Source organism: Pseudorca crassidens, chromosome 8 (assembly GCF_039906515.1).
Source record: "Pseudorca crassidens isolate mPseCra1 chromosome 8, mPseCra1.hap1, whole genome shotgun sequence".
Taxonomy (NCBI): domain Eukaryota; kingdom Metazoa; phylum Chordata; class Mammalia; order Artiodactyla; family Delphinidae; genus Pseudorca; species Pseudorca crassidens.
In genome coordinates, this window is record NC_090303.1 from 32,359,174 (window position 1) to 32,373,080 (window position 13,907).

At 39.4% G+C, this 13,907-nt stretch overlaps 1 protein-coding gene across 4 annotated transcripts in view; it reads right to left on the reverse strand.

Annotated features, from left to right (window-relative positions):
• The window catches only part of KLHL7 (kelch like family member 7), a 63,549-nt gene that overhangs the window by 17,868 nt on the left and 31,774 nt on the right, over positions 1-13,907 (reverse strand). For all 4 annotated transcript variants that reach the window (XM_067746155.1, XM_067746156.1, XM_067746159.1 and 1 more), the window contains one exon: positions 12,405-12,547. In XM_067746155.1, coding sequence (XP_067602256.1) covers positions 12,405-12,547 — 143 coding nt within the window. The remainder of the gene's footprint in view (positions 1-12,404; positions 12,548-13,907) is intronic.

The following is a 13,907-nucleotide window of genomic DNA, read 5'->3' on the forward strand; positions in this document are numbered from 1 at the left end:
TAACAGAATAATTCTAACTTTCCAATACTACTCAAGGGTCTGAGTAGGGAACAGATGATCATAAGTCATACAGGACTTGGTTATACTTCATATTTAAGAATTAAAATGCATTGCTCTCTCGGAACTCTAAGTCCAAGGGAAAATTGATTAGCGTGTGTGTCTGCAGTGTGTGTGTGTGTGTGTGTGTAACACGGGAATAGGCACATGTTTCTATCTACTTGCAGTGTGGGCTCTCATTTCTCTAGAAGCCCTTTTCCAACTCTCCCAATACTGTCATTGGTCACCATACATGTTAAACACTATGCTTGATAAATACTAGCTATATATAATATTCTGCCTAATAGTTCATCTTCTACACAGGTAAGTGAAATATCCTTCTTTTTACCTGGAATGCAAAATAGACTTCATTTCAGATAAAATGTAATGCTTTACATTTGGGCTCATTAAATATACCTGTCAGGTGTTAAATGCACCTATGTTAGAGCATATCTGCCTTTGGTTCTACACAGGGGAGCTTACGGTCTTTTTTCTCGGTGCGTGTATGGGCCAACCTCCCTTGGAAATCTACCCAATTCCCTCAATCTACCCCCCATCCAAAATAAAGTACTGAGAATGTGATTTAACGTTTGCCCTTTGATAACTTGTTATACTACCTAGGAGATGTGTGCAGTTGAAAAAGCAAGCAGAGAGGGGATAAAAACAGATGGGAAGTCAGGCTTGTCAGCTCAGTGGATATCTTTGCCAGGTCTTATTCTAGTCATGGGACCACTCCCAACCTGGGGCCTGTAGGTGGAGGAAGAATTACTTATGGCTCCCAGCACTCACAGGCTACAAGGCAAGCTAGAAGGGCATGGAGCTTTCATGTTAGCAACAGATGGATGAAGAGCACTAGAGTCACAGTGTATGTGTGTGGGCAGGAAATTGTTACCCTAAAAATATAATTTAATGCAGTTTTTATTGAGTACCTATTCCAGGCAAGGTTATATGCTTAGCTGCTGAGAAGATATGAAAATGAGAAAACCGGAAAGCTTAGAAAAAACACAGGTAGAAGGATTTAAGTTCTGACACATCACCCATGTATGCATCCACACATATATATGCAGACATACCCATGTATAAAGTCCTGTCTTTCCTGGTCCCAGTCAGTCTTTCTTGCCTCTGCTGTGATATATCACATTCTAGACTTTTTTCAAGCTCAAGACTCCTTTTCTTTTTGCAAGCTTCCCTGATTTCCTTTTTCTGAATCCCCACCACACTGAAGTCTGCAGTTGATGACTGAGTATGCCATTACATCTTGTCTTGTGTGACTTTTCAGCTGTAGGACACTGCTACAGCAAGTGAAAGTGAAAGCCCTTCTTGAGTTGAAGGGCTGTAATATTTTTCTCCAAATGCCTTAGGGTAAAAACATCAGCCTGCTATTTTCCTTGAGAGTAAGGATTGATTTAATATAATCTTTATTCTGAAAACACATGAATCCTCAAATAATAGAAACACTACAGATGTAAATTTTAACAATAATCAAGACAACCAAAATGCAAAATGAAAGTTTTTATTTTTAAGACTTGAGAACTTTATTTTGCATTGTTTTGAGAGAAAATCAAGCAAAGCTAGGGGAGAGAGGAGGTATATGCCAGATGCCACAACATTCCTAGAAGCAGTGTCATGAAAATTACATCAAAACACTGTGGCTTAAAAAAAAAAAAAAAACAAAAAACAAACAAACAAACAAAAAAAACACTGTGGCTTATAAAAAAAGGACAAAATAATGCCATTTACAGCAACATGGATGGACCTAGAGATTGTCATACTGAGTGAAGTGAGACAGAGAAAGACAAATATATGATATCACAAATATATGATATCCACACATAATGTAGAATCTAAAAAAATGGTACAAATGAACTTACTTACAAAACAGAAATAGAGTCACTATTACAAATAAATGATAATATTATATATCCTTATGAGGAATACTCCACAGCCCTTCAAAAGGATGGTATTTTCATTGACATGAAAATACCACAATATAAATGCTGAGAGAGTAAAAAAAAAGTTTTTGTAAAATAGCACGTATGGCATGATCCCACATATATAAAGAGAACACTGGGGACTCCCCTGGCAGTCCAGTGGTTAAGACTCCGTGCTTCCACTGCAGAAGGCATGGGTTCGATCCCTGGTCACGGAAGCTCTGCATGCCACGAGGTGCGGCCAAAACAAAAAATAAATAAAAAATAAAATTAAAACAATAAAAAATTCTAAATTAAAAAAAAATGAGAGAGGACTGGAATGATGTTCACCAACTATTGAGGACTGTTTGTTATGCTGGGAGCACTTTGGCTTTCTCCTTTTCATCTTGCTATGTTTGAATTTTCTACAATGAGCATATATTATTTTTTTTAATAGAAAAAGTAAATACAACAATTAGGCAAGTAGTACCAAAAGTATGGTACAAAGAAAACAACTTCTCACATCAGATGCTTATAATAGTACTAAATGTTTTAACATAAATGTGGACTTAAAAGTAATTTAAGTTAAGGCTTTAAAAACTTAAACACCTAAAGAGCTATTATACTATGCAGCTGAATTTCAACTACAAGATGGATCAGAAACAATCTTTGCCTTCCTTCCAAATAGCACACTATTAGGGCATATCTAGTTTTTTAGAAGTGAACACTTGATTGTACTTAATTTCCTAGGCTGTACCCACTTTTAAATGCACTCATTTTCAATGGGATCACACAGATATTTCTGTAAACATATTAACCTCGCAAAGTCCAGAAAGGGATTTAATAATCAGCCACTGGAAGAAAATACTCTTGTAACTTAAGTTCTTCATAAAACATAGCATCACAGCTAGAAAAAAGGCTTCCACAATTGGGTGTGGGTGGGCAGGGCGTGACTGTGCTACTGTAAGCTGCTAGATAAACTCAGGAACAGTGAACATATAAACGGGCAGTTCCCAGCTACTGATCAGTTAAAACTAGCAAGGAGTGGGAAGTGAGGCCAGACACCAGCTCAAAGGGAATTACTAATTAAGAATCACTACTGTTTTATAAAGTCACAGCATGTTCTCCCCCCTCCACTCTCAAACTAAAACCATACCACCAAGACACACAACTCAAATCTACTCAGAAATTTAAGTGAGATGAAATTCAGTTCAAAAGTGAAACCTGATATGAATATTATGCTCAAAATCAGCTCTTGTCCTTTCAGTAGAAAATACATGAAATAGCAGGGGAGCATCTCTGCGCTAGCACCTTGCCAGATATCTCAATGAGAAGATTTGCCTTTAGATGAACTCTGACGTGTAATTTTTTATCTTGGCACAGGAAGGCATATTATACTTTAAATGATTATCTCAAATCTCAAAATGCAGTAACATACCCATTTAATAAAATGTTCTCACCAATGGGACAAACATCAACTCTGTCTCAGATGTGTGGAGTATAGGAGATAATGCACCCAGTCAGGAGGTTTGGAAGAGTTAGGCAGGGTAAAGAAAAAAACAAAATGGAGATGGTAAGCCTTTTTACATTTAAATATGGGAAAATGAGAAAAACTTAAGGATGGCAGGGAGAAAGAGACTCAGTGAATGAAGATCAAAGAGTCAAATGAACATAATTGATATTAACGCAAATCCTAAGATTTAAACCTTCTGTTAATAGACCAGAAAACTGAAGTTCAGAAAGGCTGACTTGCCTAAGCTCCTATACCTAGACTTGAAATGCTCTTTCTACAAAACAGCTTCTTTCTTTTAGAAATAAAGGAAGGAAGGAAGGAAGAAAAGGAGGGAGGAAGGAAGACAAGGGACCAAAAAAAAGGTCTCACAAAAGAAAAAAGACCAATGATTGAGTTCTTCAGTTCTTCCACCTATATCTAAATTCTTTTTTTTTAAAGCAAAAAGTTAGACTCCATTCAGTTAAATAATACGTTGTATGCATTTTATGAAAACTTTTAATACTCATACTTATCAAACCAAAAAGATATATTCATACTTAGGACTCAATATATTCTTTTCTTTCTCTTTCTTCCTATCTAAACTCTACCAATAAGTGTCCCTCAAGAAAACTTCCATGAAGCTTCCATGGACTAATTCAACCCAGAGGAATCTCTTCTTTTTAGACCACCAAGGCTGTCATTACCTATCCCATACCGGGACTTTTAATTGGCTACATTCGGTGGCAGCTTCACCAACCTCGGCCTCTGTGTTCTCTAACTGCTTCAAGCTTGTATACATCTCATACACTTTGAGTTTGACTCCTTCATAATCCCTGCTGCAGCCTAATCCCCAAATTTCAAATTCTAGACGAACTGTCATACTGGTAATATATGACAAAATATTTGCTCAAACTGCAGTTTATAACCAGCTAACTGTACAATATGCTATGGTACAATCTGCTGTTGTTTATAGCAATGAAGTTAGCTTTCTCTTATACTGATCACCAATTTTCAAAGACTATCACAAGAAACCTATCTGAACATGATTTAATACTTCTAGGATAAAAGATCTTACTGTGCCTTTGGGTCATCATATGAACAATCACCAAAGGTAGCCAACAGTAATTTTTGAATGACACGGTATAGTAAATATTTACTTCATTCCCTGTTGGTTTCCCTCAGCCTCTTACCCCCTAGCCCTGCATTTATGTAGCCACTAATTGTAATTAGTGTATATGTATATGTAGCCAGCTAATTCCAGGATGACGAGAGTCCTTTAAAGCACTACCACACAGATTTATCATCCCTAGTCTCCTTATCCCTTCCCACCTGTGGCCCTCAATCAAATACCTACAGCTTTGTTTCTGCCCTCTCTGTCCCTTAAGGGGACTGATCTGTTAATTTATAATAATTATGGCTGGCCGTGGCTTACAGAGAGTCTGAAGTCATCCCTCTCTTGGTGAGTCGTATTTTTACTGGGGTTTTTTGTAGGCACAGTGACTAAACACAAAAGGAAACTGATCCCTGAAGGTGGGAACTTCAGGTACTGCACCTTTGTAGGGTACGAGGGCTGTGAGGTTGACTTTACAACAAAACTACAAAAGTGTGTTATGGAGATGCTTGAAAACAAAACAAAACAGAGGCTCTCAATATTCCTATTGTGGAAGACATTCTAGGAAGGCACTCTACTGAGAATTTACCTCAGAATTTACCTCTTCTACTTGAATGTGAGGACCACCTGTCTAACCAAACTGCCTGCAAACAATCAGGTATGAGAAATACTTATTGTGCATAAGTGGCAAAGAACACTGATTTTTACCACCGGCGCCTGTTATACTGACCACTAAGGAAGCTTAAGGGATACCCATGGTGACCCACACTTGCATTCCAGCAACGTCAGTCCTTGCGGGACACAGCTATAGGTCTAAACCACCTGGGATTACTGCTGTCCATTTTGGATATTTCGTTCTTACAGGTGCCCCTGATCATTTTAGCAGGACTCACTCTTTGACTCCAGCACACTGCTCCTACAACACTCTTTTGACGGTGACAAACACTACTGATGCACTCTTACAAAAGCTTCATTAATTTTTTAATGTAACACCATTTTCCTATAAGGTTTACACTTCTTTTACACACAGGTCTTTTAAAATCACATGCAACGTATAACTGCCAGTTTCCACCGTGATGACAGTGTAGGACTGTCTCCTTAGTGAAGGCCTGTTTGAGAGGGAAGGTAGCTATGATACTGTGAGAAAAGGCACTGTGATACCTTTAGTAAACAATATTTCCAAGAGGAAAATGTGTTTTGTGTTGAAAGTAACTTCACTTCTTTTGATTTAGGGCCCACCTATATTTAAATCCAGTCCTATAAAACCAACTGACAAAATTGCTTATGAAATATTATATAAAGTTATACTGGTTCATTCATCCTCACAAACTTGACTTCCCACACTGGGCCAGACACTAAGCTCAGTGATGAGTCTACTTCAGAGTTTTAAGTAGGAAAAGGTACTAAGAGGGAATTCCCTGGCAGTCCAGTGGTTAGGACTCTGTGCTCTCATTGCCAAGGGCCTGGGTTCAATCCCTGGTCAGGGAACTAAAATCCCACAAGCCCCGGTGGTGAGACCAAAAAAAAGAATAAGAGAAGGTACTCAGGGTAAACCTTTTGAACCTGATGGTTCCATAAAATATGGCACCATGTGGTTTTCTGCCTTTGCAATTTACAGGGTCTAGTCCTCACTCTGCTGGTCTTACTCCTTGTTTGGTTTTGGCAGGGAATATGCAGAATCCCTTTTTCTCTAGAGTATACGCTCCTATTTTTTTTTTTTTTTTTTTTGGTTGCGTTGGGTCTTTGTTGCTGGCCACAGGCTTTCTCTATTTGCAGCAAGCAGGGGCTACTCTTCACTGTGGTGGCTTCTCTTGTTGCAGAGCACGGGCTCTAGGTGCTCGGGCTTCAGTAGTTGCAGCACGTGGGCTTAGTAGTTGTGGTGCACGGGTTTAGCTGCTCCGTGGCATGTGGGATCTTCCCGGACTGGGGATCGAACCTGTACTGGCAGGCAGATGCTTAACCACTGCGCCACCAGGGAAGTCCCATAGTCTCCTATTTCTCCACCATATGAAAGTGGTGAGCCAAGACCCCTACAAAGTTTTAAGCCCTCAAAGCTGATCATTTCACTGACAAGAACAGTCCAAATAATCTGATCAATTAAGTCAACTTTTATTTGGCATCAATATCATAAAATGTTCCCATACGACAATTTGAGAACACCAATTCTAAGAGAACAGAGCACTGGATTCAGAAAAATAACTCTTTTAGTAATCAATAAGCACTTGAAAACTTTAAAAACAGGTACAGGTGGGGAAGGGGAGACTCAGCAGGCTTCATGAAAGGACCCTGACAAGAAGAGTATCATTTCAATTCAATCTAGCAACCCAAGATTTCTTTATCTACTACTTTATCTACTTATCTACTAGAAAAATTGTTAACATTTTCTTATCATTTTTCAGTCAGCAGTTAATACAAATATTTGCCGCCTCTCATGAGCAATATCCAAGGAATATCTAAAGATAATAGTTTATAGGGATGTTGGCTTAATTCTAGATAATTCAATTAAGTAGTACTGCTTAAATCGTCTCTTTGAAGGAGATCAATTCAGTGAAAATAATCATTTTGGGTTGGTATAGGACACACATCAATGAGTTCCGTTTAATGACAGTTAAAACCATTTTAGCATCTCTGAAAATATTAAGTTCAAGAATTTTAAAACAATTCCTATACAGTACTTATTATTAAGCAGTCTACTTAAATAATGAAATAATGTTCACCTTGGGAGATTCAAGGTAGATAACTTATAATGAAATCAGCCTTTCCAATTGTTTTAATATTAGAAATAATAAAGACAACCAACTTATATTAAAATATTATAAATAACAGTAAATGGTGAATATTTTCAAGATGAAGTTTTTAGCAGAAAGAAAGGAGAGGTTGGTACTTCTAATAGAAATATTTAATAAATATTGTAATGGGATTCTAATGGTGTCAGCGTTAGGGAATAAAGTAATAACTGATGGAATGAGGATGTTTTTATTGGTAGTTATATCCTCAGTTATTTACATTTTTCCACTGGAAGTCTAAAAACCTGTGACTGAGTATACAAAAGAGCACTAGGAACGTGGCATTTGTAAGTGCAAAGTAAAACATCAAATGAGAATTCTGAAGTTACAGTCTCATTTCCAGGCTCGTGCAGAATATCCATCCTTTTTTTTTATCTCTCCAATTTAAAAAAAAAAAAATTAAGGAAAGTTGTACAACTACAGACCAAAAACAAAGTGTTAGTTGTCATTCCATATTTGCCTTATTCTAAAAACAGTGCTGTCTCCCAAATGGAATCAGGATTCTCCTTGTCCCCCTGTACATCAAAACAGACATCTACTTTAAGATAAAGTATTTTCTATCAAAACATACTTTATTGCTTTTTAACTGTCAAAATCAACACCAAAGTTAGGCTTCGGGAAACAAGAGGGGTGTAACTATTGTCACCACCTGAAAGCTGTGGTTCATAGATTTAAGCTCCTATGACTTCAGATTTTCCTTGGGAAAAAAAAAGTTTATTTATAAATTTCCTGCTGTTGACTCAAAAGGATCCTGAAAAATTAAAAAAACAGTGAAATTAAATAGCCACTGAAATGTCAGTAGCCTTAAAACTTACCTGGTGTGAAACAGATGTGTAGGTGTATCAACCTGTTAAGCACACTGACACTGTGCTTATTGAGCTATATTGCACAGGCCATGAAACCTCATGGTACCTGCCAGCCACTCAGTCGTCTACTAAGAAAGGAAGCTAGATGTCTTTAGTAAAAAATCAGCCTATATATTGGACATGGAGGAATGGACCAGAGATAGATATATGACCTGAGAGCAGCCCACAGGGACAGTCCAAATATGATGGTATTTAACCAATCTAACCTGATACTCTTTCCTTGGAGGTCTTTTTGATATCTGGCAGCATATATACTCTATAAGTTATATGACTCACACTGGTGACTCTAACTATTGTAGCAGGGCCAGATGTGGTCTCCTTACTGGACCAGATTGACTAAAACTTGGTCTGTAGTTAACACTCTGGGTAATGTGTATTTCTGTTACTATTTACCCAGATCATTACATGGAATTTCAACTGGCAGGGAAAATAAAATAATTTCATAGTCTGACCTCAAGATCTCTAGACTCTAACTCTCTGCTATAATCTCAGCTGCAGGAGCCCTGGTCTATCTCACCTTGCCAAAGGTCTCCTATATCGATGCCTATAATACTGATCAGTTCTGGAAACAGAACTGAACAGAAAATGGAAAGGATCCCGTATGTCTTGGTGAGACAAGTGCTTCACAGGACAGGAGAGAAGTTATTCTAGAGTACAGAGTTGGTCACTTCAGAGTGCCTAGATGTCCACATATCTGCAGCAGGGGTTGGCAAACTATGGCCTGCAGGCTAAATCCAACCCAATGACTGTTTCTGTAAATAAAATTTGATTGGAGGGATTTCCCTGGTGGCGCAGTGGTTAAGAATCCACCTGCCAATGCAGGGGACACGGGTTCAAGCCCTGGTCCAGGACGATCCCACATACCGCTAAGCAACTAAGCCCATGCGCCACAACTGAGCCCGCGCTCTAGAGCCCGCGAGCCACAACTACTGAGCCCACGTGCCACAACTACTGAAGCCTGTGCGCCTAGATCCCGTGCTCTGCAACAAGAGAAGCCTTCGCAATGAGAAGCCTGTGCACTGCAACGAAGAGTAGTCCCTGCTCGCTGCAACCAGAGAAAGCTCGCGCACAGCATCGAAGACCCAACATAGCCAAAAATCAATCAATAAATAAACTAATTTAAAAAAAAAACCTCATCACACTGTTTAAAAAAAAATCTGATTGGAATACAGCCATGCCCACTTGTTTACGTATTATCTATGGCTGCTTTCCTGCTACAGCATCAGAGCTGAGCAGTTACGGCAGAGAATATGTAGCCTAAAAAGCTAAAGATATTCTCTGGTCTTGTATAGAAAAAGTTTGCCAAGCCCTGATCTACAGCATGTTGGCATAGCCCCTTGGAAAGGAAGGACAGCTTGCTGCCCCAACCATCTTCTGACATTTTACAGATGACACATATCCTGTGTTTGGGTGTCCTACATTTATACTTTTACTGGGTAAGCTTTCTAAGTGGGACAGGCTATAACCATATGGCTCAGCTGCTCAGGCTATCCTGTGATCCTAGGGCATTGGGATGCTGAATGAGATGCTGCATATAACTTCAGGCATGTCTCAATATGACCAGAGAGCACATGTGTGGGATTCTGGAGCAAGGCCAACCTACTTTAAGCAGGGACCATTTTTTCAGTAAATAGCTCCTGGCTGGCTGCTAGGGTCTGACAGACAGCAAATGTCTGACACCAAGGGACACCATGTGACCATATCATTACCCCATTTTGAACAGTTTTACCTGACCTACCAACTCACAAATAGCATGCTTTCAACCCATGATCTAGTATTTAAACATAAAACTGGGCATATGGAGGTCCCCAAGGCACAGAATACCCAAATGGGATCATCACAACCCTTACTCAGTAGGCCTTCTCTCTCACCCAGAGTTATGTCTTCATGGAGGCGGTCCCTACAGATCAGCTGACAAAATTGAGAGACCCGAGCTTGGTTCACTTGTGATAGTATTAGCCAAAAGTGGACTGCTTAAGGACCATACTCCCTTCAGGAATGGTACTGAAGGATAATACAGAAGAGACATATCCTGATACGGCAGATTTTCAAGCAGTTCCTTTTATTGTCCATTATACCTCTCAGTAGAGAAAGCCTCAGGTCAGTTTTTATCCATTCTCGGATGGTGACTAAGGATTTTTCCAGATGGATACAGACTTAAAACAAGCAAGCACGAAAGACTGCTGACAAGGAGATCTGAGGAAGGATAATGTAGAACGCACTCCAGAAAGGAAACAAATTTGGGTCCCACATGAGCTCTTACCAGAGTGCCCACAACTGCAGCAAAGTCTCTTAATAATCATGTGGACAGGACTGCATCTATATCTTTCCTCCCCAGTCCGATGCTTGCCCAATGGGCTTATGAGTGACTCCAGTGGCAGCGATAGATATGCATGCAGTAACCGCATAAGTCAGTGGCTCCAGAAGCTAATGGACTTTCCCTCCCTGAGGCCGATGTGGCTATCCACTACTGGCTAGCACCCACTTTGTTGGCAATACTGACTGATTCTAAGAACTTGATTTGTTATCACTCCTTGAGGGAACCAGTTAGTTACCTAATACCAAGCTAACTACACTGGAACGCTTCCATGGTTGAAGGGACAAAGCTCTGTCCTCATTGGAATTGATACTTATTCTGCATGTGGATTGGCCTTTGCTGTCTTTTGCACTCTTGACAACACCATCATATGTGTTTTTATAAATGCCTTGTATATCACCACTACAGTATTACACAGAAAGCCTCCAAGGACACACTTCTCAGAGAAAGAAGTATCAGAAGTATCCTGATGTAAAAAGGATGTTCTGGACTCACCAGGTTATCTATCATCAACAAAAAAACGGGCCTATGAGATGTTGAAAGAGACCATTAAGTGCTGAGATTCAACATCAGTTATGGGTACCACCTTGCAAGGTCGGGGTGCTATCTTTTAGGATTATGGTATCTGCTCTGCTTGGGCAATACATGTAGTAACAGCAAAATATGGTATTATCTCCCCCACAGCCAGAAAACACAGTTCTAAGAAACAACGGGTAGAAACAGGAGCGCACTTTCTCATGATCTATTTTTAAAAATTGTGTTCCTACGGCTTCCCTGGTGGTGCAGTGGTTGAGAGTCCGCCTGCCGATGCAGGGGACACAGGTTCGTGCCCCGGTCCGGGAGGATCCCACATGCCACGGAGTGGCTGGGCCTGTGAGCCATGGCCGCGGAGCCTGTGTGTCTGGATCCTGTGCTCCGCAACGGGAGAGGCCACAACAGTGAGAGGCCCGCATACCGCAAAAAAAAAAAAAAAATTATGTTCCTAGACCTATGACTCAGGCTCTGCTGTCCAACTGGCATAACACATAATGGAAAACACATTAAAATTGGTAATAATTTCTAGATGGTTGGGGCTTCCCTGGTGATGCAGTGGTTATGAATCCGCCTACTACAAGGGACATGGGTTTGAGCCCTGGTCTGGGAAGATCCCACATGATACGGAGCAACTAAGCCCATGCGCCATAACTACTGAGCCTGAGCTCTAGAGCCCACGAGCTAAAACTACCGAACCCACGTGCCACAACTACTGAGCCTGCGCGCCTCGAGCCCGTGCTCCGCAACAAGAGAAGCCACCGCAATGAGAAGTCCACGCACCGCAACAAAGAGTAGCCCCCACTCGCTGCAACTAGAGAAAGCCCATGTGCAGCAATGAAGACCCAACGCAGCCAAAAATAAATAAAATAAATTTATATTTTTTAGATGATTGGATTAAAGGTAATTTTATCTTTTTTTCTTCATGATGGTCTAGATTCTCCACATTTTCTAGAATGACTGTGTATTATTTTATATTCAAACATAATTACTAAGGGGAAAAAAAACAACCCACATAGCTCTAGAAGCAGATTTTCAATGAAAATCGCACATAAGGAAAGCAAGGAGCTGTAATGAATGCAAGGAGCTCCTCACAAAAGACAGAACTGTTTCCCGTTTTCTTTGATAATGGTTACTATGTAGCACTCCAGAGCAATCATGGAAACATTTGAAATCTGACTAAGCCTCAGTTTCCTTATTTGTAAAATGAAGGTGATAACTATGTATCTTGTAAGGTCTATGAAAGAACACCATAAACTATAACATCTCCTATATGAGTTATTACTACTGGTGGTAGGTGCGTGTCTATGTGCTCAGTGCTTTTAAAAACAAAAACAAGAATAAAAATTAGTTACCTTTGGGTTAAAATATCTACAAGACTGTGGTTGGGAGCCTCCAAATAGCGCTATGCGGTAGTCATGTTTCTTTCTTCTGGGCCTTGTGCCTTCTACCAGTTCTTCTCGATCCTCTGGAGACAGGAGATGATACCTCATTCCACCTGTAGAAAAACACATGGCAACTCTTCAAGAACTTCAGGCACTTTAATACTTTGAAAAGGAAATACCCAAACAAAATAGTGTTTTTATTTCTGGAACTTTTTTTTAAAAAAATCATCCCTCTATAGCATTTAAGGAAAGAATGAGGGAGAAGAGGCAGGAGAAATATTTAATAATCTGAGTCCTAATCAATTTATTATTCTCAGCAGTCACCATTAATGCTAAGATTGTCCCACCCACTTACTAAATACCAGGGAATTATCTGGCTTTTCAAGCAACAGCTGCCACAACACTAATTACTGAAATGCAGATCTCCCAACCCAGCTGTTCTCAATCTTCACTGTACATAAGAATCACCTAGAAAATCTCAGAAACTATCTATACCTGGGCCCTACCACAGGCCAGTTAAATCAAAATCTCTCGTGGTAGGGCTGAGGCACTGGTATCACCACTTAAATGTGGTTAAAAGATCAGCAGCTTCAGCACCTGGGAGCTGGTTAGAAATACTGAATCCCAGACCTACTGAATCAGAATCCGCATATTTAACAAAATCCTAAGGTAAATCAGATGCACATAAAACTGTGAGAAGTACTTTCTGCTTATTCTAAAATGCAGCGAGGATTCGGAACTATTGTGATCTAACATGACCCTTTTCCTTTAAGCAATTCCTTAATTTTGTCAAGTCAGGGGACACTCAACAGTTAAAAACTTTGAAGATGTCATTTCAAATCAGTGTGGGAAAGGTGGATTGTTCAATAAATGATGTTAGACAATGATATGGAGAAAATATTTGTACCGCTACCTCATATTTTACTCTAAAGCAAATTCCAAATCAATAGAATATTTTAAAACGTAAAAAACCTCACAAACGAACTATAGGAAAAATTGGATAGTTAAAAAAAGAAAAAGGCCCAGAACGAGGAAGCCTAAGACAAATAACACAGAAACTATGAAAAAAATATTCAGAACTACATAAAATTTTAAGTTAAACTACTTCATGGCAAAAAGAAAAAACAAAATCAAAAGACAATGACAAACTAGGAAAGTATTTATAAATCATATAAAAGACCTAAAGATATTCTTAGTAATATTAAGACGATCAACTAACAGAAAATTAGATTAATAATCTGAACAAAGTTCACAGGAAAAGAACTAATTACAAATGACTCTCAAACATACGAAGAGATGCTCAACTGCCCTAGTTAGAGAAATACAAATTAAAATCATACTTTCTCACTCATCAGATTGTACAAGATCAAACTATCTGGAACACAGGGTATGATAAAGGAAGCAGCACGCTCCTCCACTGCTGGTGGGGATGTGGATGGGTACAAATTATCTGGAAGGCAATACAGGATGATC